This window comes from Poromitra crassiceps (genome assembly GCF_964638095.1).
Source record: "Poromitra crassiceps genome assembly, chromosome: 10".
NCBI classification, from domain to species: Eukaryota; Metazoa; Chordata; class Actinopteri; order Beryciformes; family Melamphaidae; genus Poromitra; species Poromitra crassiceps.
This window is the reverse complement of record NC_139631.1, coordinates 23,546,555-23,565,579: the sequence shown is the minus strand read 5'-3', so window position 1 is coordinate 23,565,579 and position 19,025 is coordinate 23,546,555. Positions and strand designations below refer to the sequence as shown.

The window sequence follows — 19,025 nt, the reverse complement described above, 5'->3', positions numbered from 1 at the left end:
CTGATTCTCCAAGTAAATAAAGTAAATATCGGCTACCTTTGTTATTTGTCTCCCAAAACATTTCACATGAGCCTGATTTTCCCTGGCCAATTGGAGACATGTTTCTGCATTCAATCTAGTCAATTCCATGGCAAAATGCAACTCATGCAAGTATAAGCCTGAGTCAGGACACACACACACACACACACACACACACACAAGGCCAGGTGGGTGACGTCACTGAAATCCTTACACACACGGCCAGGTGGGTGACGTCAGAAGGATTTATGACAGTAGTGTCATAAATCCTTTTACACACACACGCGCGCGCGGCCAGGTGGGTGACGTCATTAGTGACGTCATGAATGCTTCCTGGCTGAGGCTATATAAGCTTGGTGGAAGCACGATAATTCAACATTTCCCACCTGGCAATGCTGAGGCTGAGTTAAGAGGAAAAGTTAGTGAGCGCGATCAAAGATGGCGGAGTACTTGGCATCCATTTTCGGCACAGAAAAAGATAAGGTGAACTGCTCTTTTTATTTTAAAATTGGTGCCTGTCGACATGGCGACCGCTGCTCCCGGTTACACAATAAGCCAACCTTCAGCCAGACAATTGCCCTTTTGAACATTTACCGTAACCCTCAAAACAGCGCCCAGTCTGCTGATGGTTTGAACTGTGCCGTCAGCGATGTGGAGATGCAGGAGCACTATGACGAGTTCTTTGAGGAGATCTTCACAGAGATGGAAGAAAAGTACGGAGAAGTGGAGGAGATGAACGTATGCGACAACCTTGGAGATCACCTAGTTGGGAATGTGTATGTGAAGTTCCGTCGTGAGGAGGATGCTGAGAAGGCTGTGATCGACCTGAATAATCGGTGGTTTAACGCACAGGCCGTCCATGCTGAACTCTCTCCTGTCACAGACTTCAGAGAAGCCTGCTGTCGCCAGTATGAAATGGGGGAATGCACTCGAGGTGGCTTCTGTAACTTCATGCACCTGAAGCCCATTTCCCGTAAACTATATGGAGAGCTCTATCGGCGCCGTGGGAAGAGCAGCCGGCATAGGTCTCGATCCAGAGAGAGGCAGTCTCTCTCGCGGCGGGACAGGGGCCGGGGAGGTGGAGGAGGCGGCGACCGCGAGAGACGCCGCTCCAGAGACCGAGAGCCCTCAGGAAGGTTCTAATCTAGACCACAGTGCCACCCACGGCCACACGTCCTCCTCCCTCCCTGTTCATCCCCAGGTTGTTTTAGTTTCAGGTCTAATGGAAAGTTGTTGTTTATGTGACAGAATTGACGAACTTGTTTTTATTTGTGAAGATTAGTTTATACTCATTTGTACTCCAAAAAAAGAGGAAAAATTCGTTTCTCCAGAATCTCCACTTACAGGGCAGCGCTGATCATTGTACCCTATTGTGTACACGTTTGTGTTTTGTCTTGTCTTTCACTATTGCAGTGTAATAAGCTACCTACTTCCAGAATAAAATGTGTACCTTTCCCCTAGTATGTAGCGTGTTTTTCTGAGCTTCTTTGTATTTGTATATTTGCATGAGTGATGGAGCTGGAGGTCAAACGACAGCCTGCACATTTTGTATCAAGGGCATTTAATTTAACCAAAGTCAGAAAACTACACAAACATAGACACAAGAGATGTACAATGTGTCAGGATCGGAGTGAGAAGCGTGGATCTAATCGCGGGTAGTTGATGACCACGGGAAACTTGGTAGGTCTGGAGAAGCTGGGGTGTTGTGGAACTTGGTAGCTTGAAAGCTGGGGCTGCACTGTTCGAGGTTTTGGGAACGGTTGCAGAGAGATGGCAGAAGTTGCTGGTTGCAGGAATTGCAGGTTGCAGACGTTCCTTGAGATTGGTATGCTCCTAGTTTAGATTATGAATCACTGGCCAGAGCCTGCCGGAACAGGCCTTTATAGATCCGAGCATGACACCACCTGTGCTATGACATCATACCGTTTGTGACATCATCAGAGACATGACATCACCTGTGCTATGACATCACTAGCGAAAGGCATGAAAGACACTTATGAACCATGACATCATCAGTGATCGATGACATCATAGTCGGAATGACGACGTCAAAGTAGGAATGATGACGTCATCCTAACAGTACCCTCCCCTCAACGGACGTCACCTGGCGTCCAATGAGGCCATCAAGGATGGCATCTGGGAGACAAAAAATCCGTAGGTTCTGGTGGAGGTGCTCTTCCGCAGGTGGTTAGACGCAGGTGGTTAGGCCCCAAAGGGGGTGTAAGAGAGTGAGGTGCTCTTCAGCAGGTGGTTAGATGCAGGTGGTCAGACCCCAAAGGGGGTGCAGGACAGTGGAGGTGCTCCTCCCTAATACAGGATATCGAAGCCATAGATGGACCGATACGTGGATAGAACTTCCACCGGGTCCGGTGGATCCTCTGGGACCGGCCATCCCCCGGGGCACGATCCAAACATGGGAGGCTGGGGACCATCAAAAGGGTCAAATGCCGCCGTCTCCGAAGGCAGAGCCGCAGGGGGATCTGACACAGCGAGGCCTGCCCTCCCGACCTGTAGTTTGGGGAGGTCACCCACCGTCTCCTCCTTTAAACGCCTCTTATTTCTTCTTGCTCTTGACCGAGGGCTGACAACACTACGGGAGCCTCCCAGCATGAAGCTGGAACCTACGTGTTGGTCAAGGACAGGAATTGGCTGCTGCTGGGGTACGGGTTCAGACTCGGCGAGGGGAAGGTCCACAGGTTGTGCCTCAGGTACAGGTTCAGACTCGGCGAGGGGCAGGTCCACAGGTTGTGCCTCAGGTTGTGCCTCAGGGCCAGCAGACTCGGAGGCCCCCTGCGGGGGGACGGAGCCGATCTGCAGGCAGCGATTGAACTTCCCAATGAGACGGTCGACAGTCCTCTCCAACTCGTTAACCCTCTTGGAGACACACTGCCACTCCTGGGTCCTGCAGGGAGCGCTACCCAACCGTACAGATCTTTCGGCTGGACACGTAGAGTCTTGATCCACTGAGAGTACCACGGGCCGGCGAGCGGTGGGACCACTTACTGGACGCCGGGAGCAGGAGGAGAGGTAATGCCCGGCTCGGCCACAGTACAGGCAGCTCCGGGTGTCCAAACGGCGCTGCCTCTCCTCTGGTGTGATGCGAACCCTGCCGGTCAGATCACGGTACAGATGGCTGCTGGGACTCGAATGTGACTGCCCCTGCTCTGGGATGACGTGAACTCCCCCCCAGAATATGCCCTTAGCAGCTGGGGGCGGCCGAGAGGCAGAGCTAAAAGCAACGGCCGCTGTAGACGGGGGAGTAGCAGGTCTGGAAACCTCCGGAACGGCGGTGCGCTCGGAAGCTGGGGCTTCGAGACGATCTAGCCGGCCAATCAAGAGGGCGTGCCGATCAGCGGCTGCGGAAGCCAGAGCCTGGATTGCTTTTTCCTGGTGGGCAATCAGGCGTCTTGACTCAAGTGCGAGGTCTTGCAGAGGCTGCGGGGTGACACCCTCAGGGGGGTTCAGTCCGTCGAGACGATCTAGCCGTTTTACCAGGAGGGCGTACTGATCCTCGGCCTTGGAAGCCTGAACTTTCTGGGTGTCAAGCAGGTCTGACATCATGGTAACCACGGCTTGTAAGATCTCCTCGATGACGATACCCTTCGTTGAGTCGCCTGGTAGGCCACCTGGAGCGGGCGGCGGGGGAACTGGCGTCTGACGCTTGATCGCTAAACGGCTAAATTTGCCCGCTAAATCCACTTTTGAGTGATTCATACTGTCAGGATCGGAGTGAGAAGCGTGGATCTAATCGCGGGTAGTTGATGACCACGGGAAACTTGGTAGGTCTGGAGAAGCTGGGGTGTTGTGGAACTTGGTAGCTTGAAAGCTGGGGCTGCACTGTTCGAGGTTTTGGGAACGGTTGCAGAGAGATGGCAGAAGTTGCTGGTTGCAGGAATTGCAGGTTGCAGACGTTCCTTGAGATTGGTATGCTCCTAGTTTAGATTATGAATCACTGGCCAGAGCCTGCCGGAACAGGCCTTTATAGATCCGAGCATGACACCACCTGTGCTATGACATCATACCGTTTGTGACATCATCAGAGACATGACATCACCTGTGCTATGACATCACTAGCGAAAGGCATGAAAGACACTTATGAACCATGACATCATCAGTGATCGATGACATCATAGTCGGAATGACGACGTCAAAGTAGGAATGATGACGTCATCCTAACACAATGTGGGTGTGCTGCAGTATTAGAAACTGAGGTAACAATTTACAAGGGTCAATAAATTAATGCTTAGTTAATGCTTAATAAGCATTCACACAGCTTTCACAACTCTGCTCCTGTAAGGGAGTGATTTGCTGCCCACTGAGGGATTTGAGTGGAGTTCCTCCCGCTGTATAACCTGACTGCCAGATGGGGGCGGTCAGGTTACCCGCAATTGTATTCCCCTTCGTCAATCTCATTTTCTTGGAGGTGCAGGTGCATGTGATTTAGCATGGAGGTGGAAGGTTTATGATCATCATCTTGCAAGGATGTGACAGCAGATATGCATCCCGGGGAGGGAGGATGCTGGCAAGATGGGTTTTTCTTTGTATTTGCAAGGGACAAAATCTTGTGATGTGGATGAAATTAGATGCTGGAGCAAAGTTTCAATTTTTGTCCGACTGATGGTGTCATAGTGATGTCATAAGACCACTGATGATGTCATCATTGATGTCATAAGAGCTGATTCATCTTATGACATCACTGATGATGTCATAGGCACTTTGATGTAAACTTAAGAGGGTTACACACACACACACACACACACACCCGTGCGCATGTAAACTTATGGGCAATAAGATTTTGTGAGCAACACACACCCACGCGTGTGCCAATAGAGCAGGCAAGGCCATGCAGCAGCTGAGCTGCGGGCGAGGCCGCACAGTTGGTCCAAAACGTTGGTATTATACAATTTTCTGTGAGACTGTGTTTGGCACAGCAGCTGAGCTGCAGGCGAGGACGCACAGCAACTGAGCTGCAGGCGAGGCTGCATAGCAGTCGAGCTGCAGGGCAGAATCGAGCGTGCATAGCACACGAGATGCCTAGTATTATAGTAGCATTGTTATACCCAATGTACATTTGTTTTGCGTTTATTGCTTGCAAAGTTTTGGGGAACCTGTGAAGAAATATTTTTGTGGAAAAACCATATCACACAAATTATTTGGAGGGGATCTTTTAAGTTTAATAGTCTTCAAATTATATTATGACATGAGGTTAATTCACCTTTGCACAGAAACAACTGGTAGAAGTACTTTTATAATTTTGAGTACACAAGCCTGTATTTTTTTTAAACTTTTACTTGAGTAAACAAGTTGAATCAGTACTTCTACTTTTACCAGATTCTTCTTTTTACACAAGTAACTGTACTACTTAAATTAAGTGAATAATGTGTGTACTTTTCCCATCTCTGCAGATGTGACTTCACACTCCAGTCATGAAGAAATCTGTGGAGCACCACCTGCCTCCCCGCCACTGCCCCGAGCCCAAGCAGAGATGGCAGGCGTCGCCTAACTTTGCCGTCCGCCTGGGGAGTAGGGCACTCTATCCAAAATACGGACGCGTGGACAGAGGGTGTCTTGATAGGCATCTGATATTTAATAAGTTTTGTCCCGTGTCATACGGGACAACGTCCCGTGTCATAGAGTATGATGGATCCGAGGGCAGTGGTTTCAACTGTTGTGCCTTCTCAGCCCAGGGGCTTTACCTGATGTTGGGAACCCTTTCCGGACTCATCAGAGTCTACAACACCTTCTCCGGCAAGGAGGAGGCCAACTACAGCTGCCATGATACACCAGTCACACACCTCGAACCCTCTCTGGATGGCAAATTGTTGCTGACCTCAGCTTATCGGAAGGACCCGTGGTCTACTTCTGTTCTGTGGGATATCGATGATGCCTTCAGCATGAAAACTTTGTTTGCAGAAGATGACTATGTTGAGTTCAGCAAACTCTCTCAGGACAGAGTCATCGGCACCAGTGACCAAGTTGCCCACATCTACGACATCCAAACGAGTCAAAAGATTCTGACGCTGCACGACCCCGCCCTCGCCAGCAGGTTCACCTCCTTCTGGGATTTCAAATACCTGAAGAACTGCGCCACCTTCAACCCCACCGATGAGCTGGTGTTGAATGATGGGGTGATGTGGGACGTGCGGGAGTCACGGGCCATCCACAAGTTTGATACGTTCAACTTGGGCCTTGGCCAGGTTTTCCATCCCAATGGCCTGGAGGTCATCATCAATACTGACATCTGGGACCTGAGGACCTTTCACCTTCTGCACAGTGTCCCCGCCCTGGAGCATAGCAGAGTTGTCTTTAACAGCAATGCCACCATCATGTATGGAGCGATACGGGGGGATCCGAAATTCGATCACAAGGGCCTGAAATTGCAGAGTTCCTTCGGGTGCTTCAGCACCTATGACGCCAAGAACTACAAGCCAATTGTTACTGTGGAAGTGAACAAGTGGAGCATCTTGGACCTCTGTCTTGACACCAGAGACTGCTACCTGGCTGTTGTTGAGGAGCCCAAGCCAGACTTCTGGAACAATCTGGCCCCCTTGAACCAGGGGTGTTGCCTGTATGAGATTGGACGACAGGAATTACAACAATAACAACAGTTATTCAACCTTATATTCCAGATGATGAAAGCTTTTCCATTTACATTTTACAACTTGCACGCTCATTTCTTGCATGTCAAAGAGTTAGCCACACCTGTCCAGGTCATCCATATCACAAGTGTTCAGAGATGTTTCGCCGACATTTTATCCCATATGAATTAAGCCAAAAAGGATTACTTTTTTCATGGAACTTCTTAAGCCCATGTACGCCTTCAAATATTTCAACTGTGCCCGATGTCATGGACATCGTATATTGTCATCAAGAAATGTTTACATATTGATACATTGCTCAGGTTAGGATATAAATGACAAAAATCTGGTCTATACATGATTCATTAATCAATGGACCATGCGCTAGATGAATCTTTCACCAGTTGCTGTGTCTTAAAATTATAGCACACCTAGTTGAATATTATGAATTTTTATATCTGATTATTCAAGCTGTGACTTTTGAGTTTGTGGGAAATGTTAACCATGTGATTTGATGAACTGAACAGTGAACAGAAATTGTATAGTTTTATAGTTTTAGTATTCTGCCAGCTTTGTTCTACTGAAGCATGTGGCTCGCCCTGACAGCTCAGAGGTTTTCTACTGAAGTTTTTATAATGAATGTACATGTCACGGTCAGGTTTCTTACTCTTTTAATCAGTCTGCTCAGGTTATGTCATAGAAATGTTTGTTTTTCAGTTTTCATGTATTCGTTGCGGTGGGAGCTGGCAGGAAGAAGGGATTCTTTCTGCCAGCTTTGCTCTTCTGAAGCACGTGGTTTCGCTCTGACAGCTCAGAGGTTTTCTACTGCAGTTTTTCTACTGAATGCACACGTCACGGTCCGGTTTCGTACTCTTTCAATCAGTCTGCTCCGCTTAATAGTAAGAGAACAGGTTATGTCATAAGTATGTGCAGCTTTACCTGCATGCACTGTGATCGTTGTGACTCTTGTGTGCCTGGAGCAGTCATGGCCCACTTTTACCCCGTTACACGGCCGTTCCACAGGGCGGCGCCCTTTCCATCCTGCCAACCATTGAGGCCTTAGTAGTGTGTGGCTGTTCACTAATCACAGCAACCCAAGGAAATCACACCTTACACAATGGAATGACCTCAATTTATACAGCTGTTTGCAAGTTACTCCAATGTCAAAAAAGAGAAAGAAAAGACGGAAACGAAAAAGCCTATGCATGAAATGTATTGTGCTTCAAGATATATACAGATACTTTTTAAGAAATTAATGCTATTGTAATTCAATTAATGTTTACAGTTCCCAATAGCATTCCTATTAATACTTTATATACAGAAGGAAACACAATTGCATCAATGCTGCATGACTATCAGGATGCTTATTGATATGGTTGAGACAGCTTAATTGAAATTGGTGTTATCTGAATGAACTGGTCTGATAGCATCCACAGGACTGATTGGTAATATGCTACAAACTGAGCACATCAACAAAAAGAACTTATCCAACTCTAGAAGTAGCATACATTGAGATTAATCTCATTCTTCGAGTGAGACATTCTGTAGATAAACATCAACTTCTCTCCAGTGTCTTCTCTCTGATCAGCCACTCTGCCCCCCTGTGGCAGTGATTCACAACGCACAGTAGCATCATACACAAGTAATGCTACTTCAGTCACAGTGGATCATTGTGTGATGGTCAACACATATAATGTTCACTCATTTATGTTTTTGTTTGTCAGCAGGCAAACTGAGTTAAACATCTAGGTCTTCTAGGCTACTTGAGTCTGTCAGTTCAGTGGAATGTTTCCTGGTTTTATCTCTGTATTTTTAAATAGATAGTGCATGCACTGGAAAAATGTATGTTTGCAAATAACTTTACATGTAAAGATTTTGCAAAGAGTTTACACACAGATCAATAAAAATGAATGAAAAGTGACAAACCTGTGCATTATGTTTGTGATGTGCCATGTTAGAGGATTTAACAGATTTATGTGCTTTTATAATAAAAACATAATGTGTGTATGTGTTTAAATGAATAACTGAAAGCATTAAGGGGGGAAATACTGAACTATAGTGTTTGAGTCTGATTGAGATGTACCTACAGATTGTTGACTGTATACTATTAGATCCTAACTATAATGGACACATGTAATAGGAAAATGTTCTCCAACAGAAATGAAAAAGCGGCAGCAGCTATATTTGATTAGCATGACACTGCTGCTCAGCAGTAGGCTATTAAAATAGCATAATAGAATAGTAATGACATCCTACAACCTAGAGTTATACTGGATACAATATTGGACACTGCAGCAACTCAGAGGACAACGTGCTGGTTGGAAAAGGCTCACACAGTTCAGAAACTGTATCAAATTACCAGAAGGAAATCTGTCACTGCTGTCCATTAGATTAAGGTTTAGGACCATAGGCTATGCCATAGTTCACATTGTGTCCTAAACCTGTTTCCCCTGATTCTCCAAGTAAATAAAGTAATATCAGCTACCTTTGTTATTTGTCTCCCAAAACATTTCATGTGAGACTGATTTTCCCTGGTCAAGTGGAGACATGTTTCTGCATTCAATCTAGTGGTTATAGGCCTATTATGCAAAACATGTTGAGAAGGAGCCAGCCCCCAATAAATAGGCTACCACATTTTTCAATAGGCTATTCGATGTTTCTCTTATTGTAAAAAAAATATATTAGGTGCTTAAGCCTTGTACATTTTTGGGATTGTTTAGGCCTACATGAAACAAGAATTTTGTTGATTTTCTGAGTGGCTAAATAAACACAAGAAGAACTGATGAGTTTGTACAGATTGGTAACTGCCTCCTTCAAATTCCATGACAAAATGCAACTCATGCAAGTATAAACACTGCCTGAGTGAGGACACACACACACACACACACACACACACACACACACACACACACACACACACACACACACACACACACACACACACACACACACACACACACACACACACACACACACACACACACACACACACACACACACACACACACACACACACACACACACACACACACACAAGGCCAGGTGAAGAGAGTGTCATATTTCTGAGGAGCCTCTTCAACATGCAGGCCTATGAGAAAGCATCATCATATATGCGGGTTAACCGGGCATCGCTGCGTGGCATGCATGCCCTGACAGAGTGAAACGCCAGTGGCAGTGGTGTATACGCGTCGACCAATAGGCTACATTTATGCTGCAATTAATGTGGAGATTTTACGGCATTTTTCTGACAATCATTTGACAACAGGATTATTCGCCCGTTTTGCTTTGAGATGCAAAGTCGATATCTGCTGTATGTTCTTCTTGCCTTATCATCACCGCTCATCTCGTCAAATACACAAGATGTGATTGTGTCAGGTGGTCACTTCTGTCACAGAGCTGGTCCTGCCGGGGAGGGACAGACGCGCCTCATGTTTCTGCGGGAGGAGAGCACAGCCGGCCCGCGCTCCTTGTACTTGACCATGTGGTCCAAAGATATGCGACTTGTAAGATGCCAAGTAAATACCGAGCCGCTCGTCACGGAAAGCTACCGCTCTCTCTGCAGCGGCAGCGACGGCGGCGGCGGCACTGAGGGTCAGGAAATCAGCCAGCGCTTCAATATCAGTATGCTGCTGGCTCCAGGTGCCGCCTGCGTACCGGACTCCACCGCTGCGCAGCAGTTCACCAAGCGCACCAAGAGGGATGGAGGTGAGGGGAAAGTCCGGAGGAAACGCGCCTGGAACTTCCCAGGGACGCTGTGGTGCGGCACTGGAAGCAGAGCCACCGGGTACCAACAGTTAGGTGAGGAGTGAGGACCGAGGTGAACTGAATATATATATATTTTGTGTGTGTGTGTGTGTGTGTGTGTGTGTGTGTGTGTGTGTGTGTGTGTGTGTGTGTGTGTGTGTGTGTGTGTGTGTGTGTGTGTGTGTGTGTGTGTATATATATATATATATATATATATATATATATATATATATAGGCTATATATACACACACACACACACACACACACACACACACACAAAATTATTACAAATTTGAATTCTGCAGGCATGCTATAAATCCATATAAAGTAGGTTATAGGTAGCCTACTCCTATTTTAGAATTAGGCTTAAAGGGGCTGCTACATCATGGAGCCGTAAAGGTCATAAACACATTATAGAGTTCCACAGAAGTCAATAAGAGTAGGTAGGCTGTTACACTTTATAATAACTTTCAGCCATTTACAAGCAGTTACTGTAGTTAATTAATTAAACATGCATTACTTATTATATTAGGCCTATAGATGTTAGAATCTGATTAGTAGTAGGTTAATCCATCATTACATGCTATAGTTCAACATTTATATCTGAAATTATAAGCAAGGAATAAAAAAATATCTTATAACTCATTTGTAAAACATTAGCTGATGCTGGTTAAATTCACACTTATATAAAAACTTACATAAATTGTAAGTGTGTTAACTGAATATTTACTCACTTTTTATAAATGATGTTGTTACTATGCTGTAACAGACAATGCAAAGGGGCATTGAATCCTAGCCACCATGAACAGGAGGATGAGATTAGGCTATATGGCACAAAATACCTAGCCTGGGTAAACCCAGCCCCCACGTGACCTGCTCTCAGAGTTCCCAGTCACTACGAACAGGTCTGAGAGCAGGTCACTGGGGGCTGGGTTTACCCAGGCTACAAAATACCTCCAGAACATAACACATACTATAGGCCTACGAGAATAATGTACTTGGTATGAATTAAATTCTTACAACCCATACATGTTTGATTCCCCCATATTCCTTTGATGTCAGGTCAGCAACTTGTAGATTTTAAATCAGTTTGGCTGTTTATCTGGACTATTAAAGTAATCTCTGCTTGATTGCTTGCAAAGTGTCATTCAATGTTTGAATGATGTGGAGATTTACTCAACCACCACAAATGCACTTCTTGTTCTGCTGAACAGGGATGTTTGAGAGTGCAGATCGCTGCTGCCGGGAGCACGACCACTGTGTGCATATCATCCCTGCCTTCACAGTGGATTATGGAGTCTTCAACCCCAACTTCTTCACTGTCTCACACTGTGACTGTGACCAAAGGTGAGTCTAAGCATGCAATGCAGACCTCAGGTATCCATCCAATACATTCTCAGGATGTCGCAGACTCTCCTCCCTGCAGGGAAAACAGTAACTCATGTCCCCAGCCATGCTTCCCCCCCATCTTCTCTCACAAGCGTGGGCATACAGTCCAGTCAGGGTATACCTGTCTGAAGGCTGGTTTTGCTGTTTGAATTCCTCGAGGGTGGTGATAAACAACATACATTGCAAATTTCCGTACTACGAGTGTTGTCATCGGTGGAATATTTGAATTAGATCATTTTGTCACTATGCCAGTGGAAACAGATTTAACTAGGATCACCTGAGGGCATGTAATTATGCCTTTGATCTATAATAAATACAGTACAATTGACTGACTGATTGCAGTTGATTACTACAAATATAGTTATTGATAGGGAAAATTTTTAATCACATTAGCCTTTATTTGGACATTCACTAGTTATTAATATATTCATATACATTTTCATAGACGTCATATTCAGATAACCTGTGCACATACACACACAGACATCATATTTGGATAACCTGTACCTTACATTTGCAGTTCCTCTCTATCTCACACTGTGCCCATGTCATCCTGACACTATGCCGTCTACAGGGCCAGGATAACAGATAGGTTGAGTCTAGACAGTAGCCTTCAAATGTGCGTCAAGACAGATGTAATCTGATGTGTGTCCTACAAGTATCTTTGACTTTCTGTTCATGGCATGTAAGCCTGTGTATCCATTCGTGAATATGCAAGAGTGCATCTCTTGGCCAAGAGTGCATCTACATACATCATATCAGACGACTTCTGAATCCTGGCTCCATCTTTTTGATCACAAGTGGTTTTCTTCAAATGGTTCACTGTTTACCTTTTGGCTGTCAATTTAATTCTACAACAGTTATTGACTCAAACATGTACTAAATCTTTTAGTTCATACATTTGCACGTAGAAAAAGACCTCACTGACTTTTCAACATGGGTCTGCATTCAGCCCTCAAGATAAACGTATCATGTTAAGAGTGAACACTTGTCATTATTGCATTGCTGTGAGAGAGCATGTTGTGCCTCTTTCAGTATCCATTAGCCTATTGAAACCTGCAGAGAGTGAGGGATGCCAGCTTCAGTCTTACTTGGCACAGAACGCAGACGGGTGCATGTGTAAAACATTTCACCTCTAATTCCTCTTTTTCATCCACAAGTAACAGACATTTTGAGGATTACCCCTAACCTGTCTATCATCACGAGCTGTTTGGATTACCTTAGAACAGTGGTTCTCAAATCTTTTCACATGAAGGACCCCTAAATGACAAAGATTAGTCCACGGACCCCCATTTCATAGGATTTTGTCCCATAAGATTGATGATTTTAGATGTTTTATTACAGAAAGTGTATAAAAGCCATGACCAAAATAGTCATTGTGTTACTTATGAATGGAATTATAGCTCAAATAAATTACCCCCCTTTTGGCTGGGGACCCCCTGGAACCCCCTCAAGGACCCCTGGGGGTCCCCGGACCCCCATTTGAGAACCACTGCCTTAGAAAGTGTGCATGAAACCCTCCATAAGTGTTCAAGTTGGGCTAGTCTGACTTTCTACTATTGTTTATGACTATATTCCTATTAATATTGAAATTGCCTTACATTGCATGCAGTTAAGCTCTTAATGGCTTTGTCTCTGTGCCCATCACCAGGTTTCAACAGTGCCTTCTTGGTGTGAATGACACCATATCCAATATGGTGGGCTACAGCTTCTTTAACATCCTGAAGGTGCCGTGCTTTGAGATCACACAGCAGAGGCGATGCATTCAGATGTACTGGTGGGGAATGTAAGGGACATACATATTGCTATTCATGCTCAGAGCTTTGCTGCATATTGTTAGTGTAAGTGGGACACAAGAGCTGCTCAGTTAAACAGGACACTCTGAGGCCATTTACACCTGGCACTGACATGTGTTTTCTGTGATCAGATTGCAATCGGATAGTGCTTGACCACTTGAAAGTTACAGGTGTAAACGCCCCCAAGACACATTGAGGACGGATTGCGATCTGATCGGCCAAACGTATCAATCCACATACAACAGCAGTCACCGCTGTTTGTCTGCTGCTCTACACTATGGAGGTTGCCAGATGCGATCACAATCAGATCTCAATGTGGGCAGTGGAGGCATATTAATACCCGATGTAAATGTAATCAGGTTTATGTGGTCAAGCACTATCCGATTACAATCTGGTGACAGAAAACGCATGTTAGTGCCAGGTGTAAATGGCCTCTGTGTTGTTCGTGACATACAGATACAGATACAGTAGTATGGAAAATTAGAGCAGCAACTAAAGTTCAGCTGAGCAGCTTGTCTTGTAATGACATGCCTGACACTCTGCCAAACCCCACATAACACCCACAGGCATAGTGCCACACCCCCACTCCGTTTCCACAACTTTGTCTACCACATAAAAAAACAATCTTCCTTACAAACAAGAAGAGATTAATGGTTACTTTGTTTCCAGCAGCCCTGGTATTATGTTGACAAACTCAAATTAGAAGTAAAGAGATTTCAAACAAGATCTGACATTCAGAGAATGTGTGGAAATACCTTTTTCTAGTGAACTATAGAGAACATCACATGGATGCAACTGGGACGTATCATCAGTGATGTACCCTGGGGTCATAGGATGTTTCGGGTCTCGCAACATCATACACTCTTGCCCAGGTGACCCAGCCGGGGTTGATCAAGCCCCGACTTACGTCCCAGTAGCTACCCACGGTCGGCCCTCTTAGGGAAAGACAGGGCCACTCAATCTGCTGATCTGGAACTACTCTGCCAGGACCGGGAGGCTCTTGGCCCGTGGAGGGACTGGGCTCTGTGGGGGGGGTCAGCTCGCCATTCCGAAGTGTCGGCATTCCGATCATTGACTTCTATGGGGGTTCTTTCGCAATGGCGAGACAGATCTCAATGCCAGTATTTCGGAGTGCCGACATTTCAGAATGCCGAGGTGTCCCCCTCTGTGGGTTGCCCCCTGTCCGGGCTCCTCATCTCACCAGGTCCAGGACCTGTGCGTTGCACCAGACTCCCCCGCTCCAAACATTTCATTCTGGTACGATGTTTCTTGGGCCGTGGTGGTACTGCAGGCTCCACATGCGGCTTGAATGGCCCTCCTAAAAGGCCTCTCGTGGATTTGTTGGGCTTCTTCCGCACGGAAGACACAGGCTGGGGCGCTAACCCATACTGCTCCCGGGTGCCGTCTACATTCTGGCTGTGAACTATAATTAATGTTCTTTTCCCCCCTCTCTCTTTTTTCTGCTTCGTGAATTTGCAGTGTGCTACTATAATTATCTTGCAAGGAAAATGCTAATTACAGCCCAGAAATTACAGAACCTGTGGCCTAAAATAACAATAACAGGTTTACCTTTTTTGAATTAGATAAATATCCAAGGAACATGGTCAACACTTGCAAGGTTTTCTCTTGGCGTGGTTGGTTTCTAAACTTTCATGTTTACTCTCTCTGTAGGTGCAAAGTAGCCAAAAAGGCCCCATATGCCATCTTCCAAAACCCCTTCTCTTACACCACCCGCATTACAAGCAAATATAGCGACACCGGGGCTAGCAACGAGTCAACAAGTACTGAAGGGCACCGTGTAACGGAAAGACCGCCGGCCAATGCAAACAGGAAGTTGCCCAAAGGTGATGACAGATGCACCTCCAGAGATCCACCCAGAGGAGATACTTTCCACCGCAAAAAGAAGGGGAAAGGATGCAAGAGAAGCAGGAAAACGTCTACAACCGTATCCACCCAAATGCCCCCGGTATCGATGGCACACAGCACCAGTCCTTCAACACTGACAACTGCAGCCCCGATACAGAAGATGACATCAATAACATCACAACTGAAAACAGCACGCTCAAATGCTTCTGAAACCGACACGTCCATATTGAATAAGAAGAAACAGGGGGAAAAGAAGGGCATCAGAAAGCAGCTGACAGCTTCCCCCACACACAGAAGCCAGCTTCTATCACAGGTGACCACAAGGCCATATCCCAAAACTATACCCACAACACAGAGCACCCCAACTGTAACACAGAGAGCTGTGCTTCATCTACCAACAACCATTACACCGGCAACCACCAAAACGCAGAAACAAGCTCACAAGAAAGGTCGCCGTTGTGGCCCCAGGATGCCTGTGAGGGGTGTTAACTTTAAGCCTCATCGTAAAGCCTGTCTGGAACAAAAAACATCTCAGACAGCAACTATTATCCCCTCAACATCTACAGCTGTATTGCCAAGCCAAGGGACAGCAGCTCCGAGTCAACGGCCCAGTCAGACAGCAGCACCACCCAAAGGGAAGACTACAACAAGAGTGTGGAATACAACTCCTTCTACAACACCCATCACAGTCAAAGGAGAGACAGGACTCCCAACGCAAACAGCAGCCCCCTTCCATCAGGATGGTGAGTCTCAAGGCAGAGAAATGCCTGTGCACTACGGGATAAAACAAGCCAGCTGAACCATGATAGCAGGTAGTAGCCTACCAACACCTGAGGCAACTAGTCTATGCTGTAACAAGCCTGAACCAAACCATGGCATTACATAATATGACAGGACAGCACCTGCAGTACTGCACTGTAACAATGACCCGCACCGTAACCCCAACTTTCCCTTGGCCTGGCCAATAGTATGACTCCTTGGAAGGGGTGGATGACGGAATACATGTTATTGTTTACAATGCCACATGTTCTACAAGCAAATATGGAGGCACCTAGGGTTACGAGTCAACAGGCATTGAGGGACACACACCATGTAATGCAAGAAGCACTGATGGCCTCAGTCAGTAGCCTAGAAAATTTTTAATCTGAATATTGGCCGGTAACTTTTAACATTACACACATTATAACACAATAACATTTAAATGCCTCAAAATGCTCTCTTGCATGAATGGATTACAAACTCATTCCGCGAGTGAGTTTTTAATGAACACTTTACCTTATTCTATCTGAAATCAGCATTGAAAACAGGTAGGGTGGCAATTGTACATACATTTGGCATATTGTACTTGGCAGGTAATTTTTTATTTTCAAAATAAATCAACACTGATTATAGTCCTCTAAAGAGCTGCCTGTGTTGAGTCCAATAAATAAAATGTTTGCTTTTGTTTTGAATAACAACTTGAAATGGAAATTGTAAAGAAAGTGATGGAGTTGTATGTCTATATAAAGAAGTGTGTGTACCTCGGTAACGTGAGATCATCTGTGTTTATTTTTTATGTTTTGTGCTGCAGACAATCGGCTCCTGTGTGGAAGCCTCAAGCTTTTGGATGAATGTAAATACAAAATCCCTCCTTTGGAGAAGAAGTACCAGCTGCAGAACATGGACTCAAAGACCGTCTACCATTGTGGTTGCACCAGCCGGTAACTTAATAGCTCAACACTCGGTTTATATGTGTGCTGCACGTACATGTGTGCTGAATGTACGCACAGGCATGAGCCTATCAGTGCTACGTAATGTGGTGTGAGAAAGGTCAAGATAGGCCCGCCTGCTCTGGCAGCAGCAATGAATAGCTCTCTTGGTGATGATTGCTTTATGCTCTCGCTCTGTCTCTCTCTCTCTGAGGCCATTTACACCTGGCATTAACATGCGTTTTCTGTCATCAGATTGCAATCAGATAGTGCTTGACCACATTAGCCTGCTTTAATTGCAATCAGAGTGCAATCTGATCACCCAAAATGGGTGTCCTCTCAATCCACATACAGTTCCTGTATCCAGATTGAGAGGACACATTGCATTTACACTTGTGTTCAATGTGTACACAATGCGTCCCTGAACACCTCCGGAGGAGGTTTGCCCGATCAGATTGCAATCCGTCTTCAATGTGTCTTGGGGGCGTTTACACCTGTACTAAGTGGTCAAGCACAATCTGATTGCAATCTGATGACAGAAAACGCATGTTAATGCCAGGTGTAAATGGCTTCTCTATGTCTCACACATACACTGAATCTTTTCATTCGTCTGTTTCTCTCCACAATGTTATAAATAACCCCTGCTTATGTGCTTGTCAACTTTCCAGGTTGGCTGATCAGATTGGATATTCCAAGATTCCCACCTTTCTCCACTATCTCCTGGTGGATTTTGTCTCTCACTACTGCTTTAAACTAGCAAAGGAGAAAAAATGCCATAACAGAAAAAGGTTTTACACTCTGATACTCTCATTTACATTAATCTCTGATGTTTGATGGCAGCTGTCCCAGTTTGGCTGTCTAATGTGTTTCTCATTTTTCCTGTGTGACAGATTATGATGTTGGGGCCCCCGATCCCTTCATTGATATTTTTGCGCAATTCTTTTCTAGCTGTGCTGCTGGCTTCTCTAAAGCCTCTGACCTACTTCAGGCACTTAAGAAGATAGAGGGAAAAGACACTGCTGGAGTACAGAAATCAAGAAAAAGAGGGGTTCCTGTTCGTCTATATAAGCGATGCCTGAGGATTGTTGAGCCTGGGAAGAGAGGCTAATTTTATTGCACTGCTCCCATTATTGATTATAGACTGAGCTGTAATGTAGCCTACATTAAGAACCAAACTTACATTTTAATGCAACCTTTTCTGTATCTCTGTGATGATGGAAAATAGGTTTAGAAAATTACTGAGGACTAAATACAACCAAACCCCCTCTTTTGATTGATATATTTTTTGTGAGTACGCCCTGGCACATAATTAATATATTTATACAGACCTGTAATAAAACCTGCAATAAAGCCATTTATTTTTCAATTCTGCTTGAGTTAATGTATTGATTTGGAATTACATTGTGTCAAGGGCAATTCCGCAAATGTTCACAGGGTGGCGCCCTAGTATCTGCGTTGCAAATCTATTCAACGAGGATGATGACTTTGTACTGCTCTCTAGCCAATCTGATACTAATCCTGAATGGAATGTTTTGAATCAAATATTACCGGACTGAATAGGAAATGGCAATACATGACTCTTACTTCTCATTAGAATTACCCATTTCTTTTAATATTATGAGTTGGTTTTAATTGTTCTGTTAAGGTCCGTCTATAAAGTATATGTCTGCGCATTCTCCTTATGCGACTACGAATTGAAAACACAAATATACTTTATACACGGGACCTGTTAAGATGGTTTAGCACCGATATAGCACCGATATCAACCATCGATATCAACTCATGAATTTTTGACAGCTTATTCTGGACCGTGGTGCATGCTGGGAGCAGTTAGTTGGCCTTGGAAACATGGCGTCGTACTGACAGCTGGGAGCTTCACTATCTGATCCAGCCGCTGCATACAGAGGTTGGGCCGTTTACTTTACGGAGCTGTGTGCTCCTCGTT

General features: G+C 45.3%; 1 protein-coding gene and 1 pseudogene across 2 annotated transcripts; both read left to right on the top strand.

The window, feature by feature from the left end:
- The first annotated feature begins 456 nt into the window (after window positions 1-456).
- On the top strand, window positions 457-1,161 carry LOC310784196 (splicing factor U2AF 35 kDa subunit pseudogene; annotated as a pseudogene). Its single transcript has one exon. The product of its transcript is annotated as a splicing factor U2AF 35 kDa subunit pseudogene (transcript).
- An 8,615-nt stretch (window positions 1,162-9,776) lies between these two features.
- LOC310784192 (uncharacterized protein) lies at window positions 9,777-18,418 on the top strand. Its single transcript, XM_083645203.1, has 7 exons — window positions 9,777-10,394; window positions 11,556-11,688; window positions 13,382-13,516; window positions 15,198-16,135; window positions 16,963-17,092; window positions 17,749-17,868; window positions 18,029-18,418. Exons 1-7 carry the CDS (start codon window positions 9,887-9,889, stop codon window positions 18,186-18,188), a joined length of 2,124 nt encoding a protein of 707 aa, XP_083501329.1. The 5' UTR covers window positions 9,777-9,886; the 3' UTR covers window positions 18,189-18,418.
- The last annotated feature ends 607 nt before the right edge of the window (window positions 18,419-19,025 follow it).

Bases quoted from the DNA above. Each gene is read 5' to 3' on its own strand.
- LOC310784192 (XM_083645203.1), top strand. From the start codon at position 9,887: ATGCAAAGTCGATATCTGCTGTATGTTCTTCTTGCCTTATCATCACCG. The intron at 13,517-15,197 runs GTAAGGGACATA...CTCTCTCTGTAG, and splicing joins CAGATGTACTGGTGGGGAAT to GTGCAAAGTAGCCAAAAAGG. The intron at 17,093-17,748 runs GTAACTTAATAG...TCAACTTTCCAG, and splicing joins CATTGTGGTTGCACCAGCCG to GTTGGCTGATCAGATTGGAT.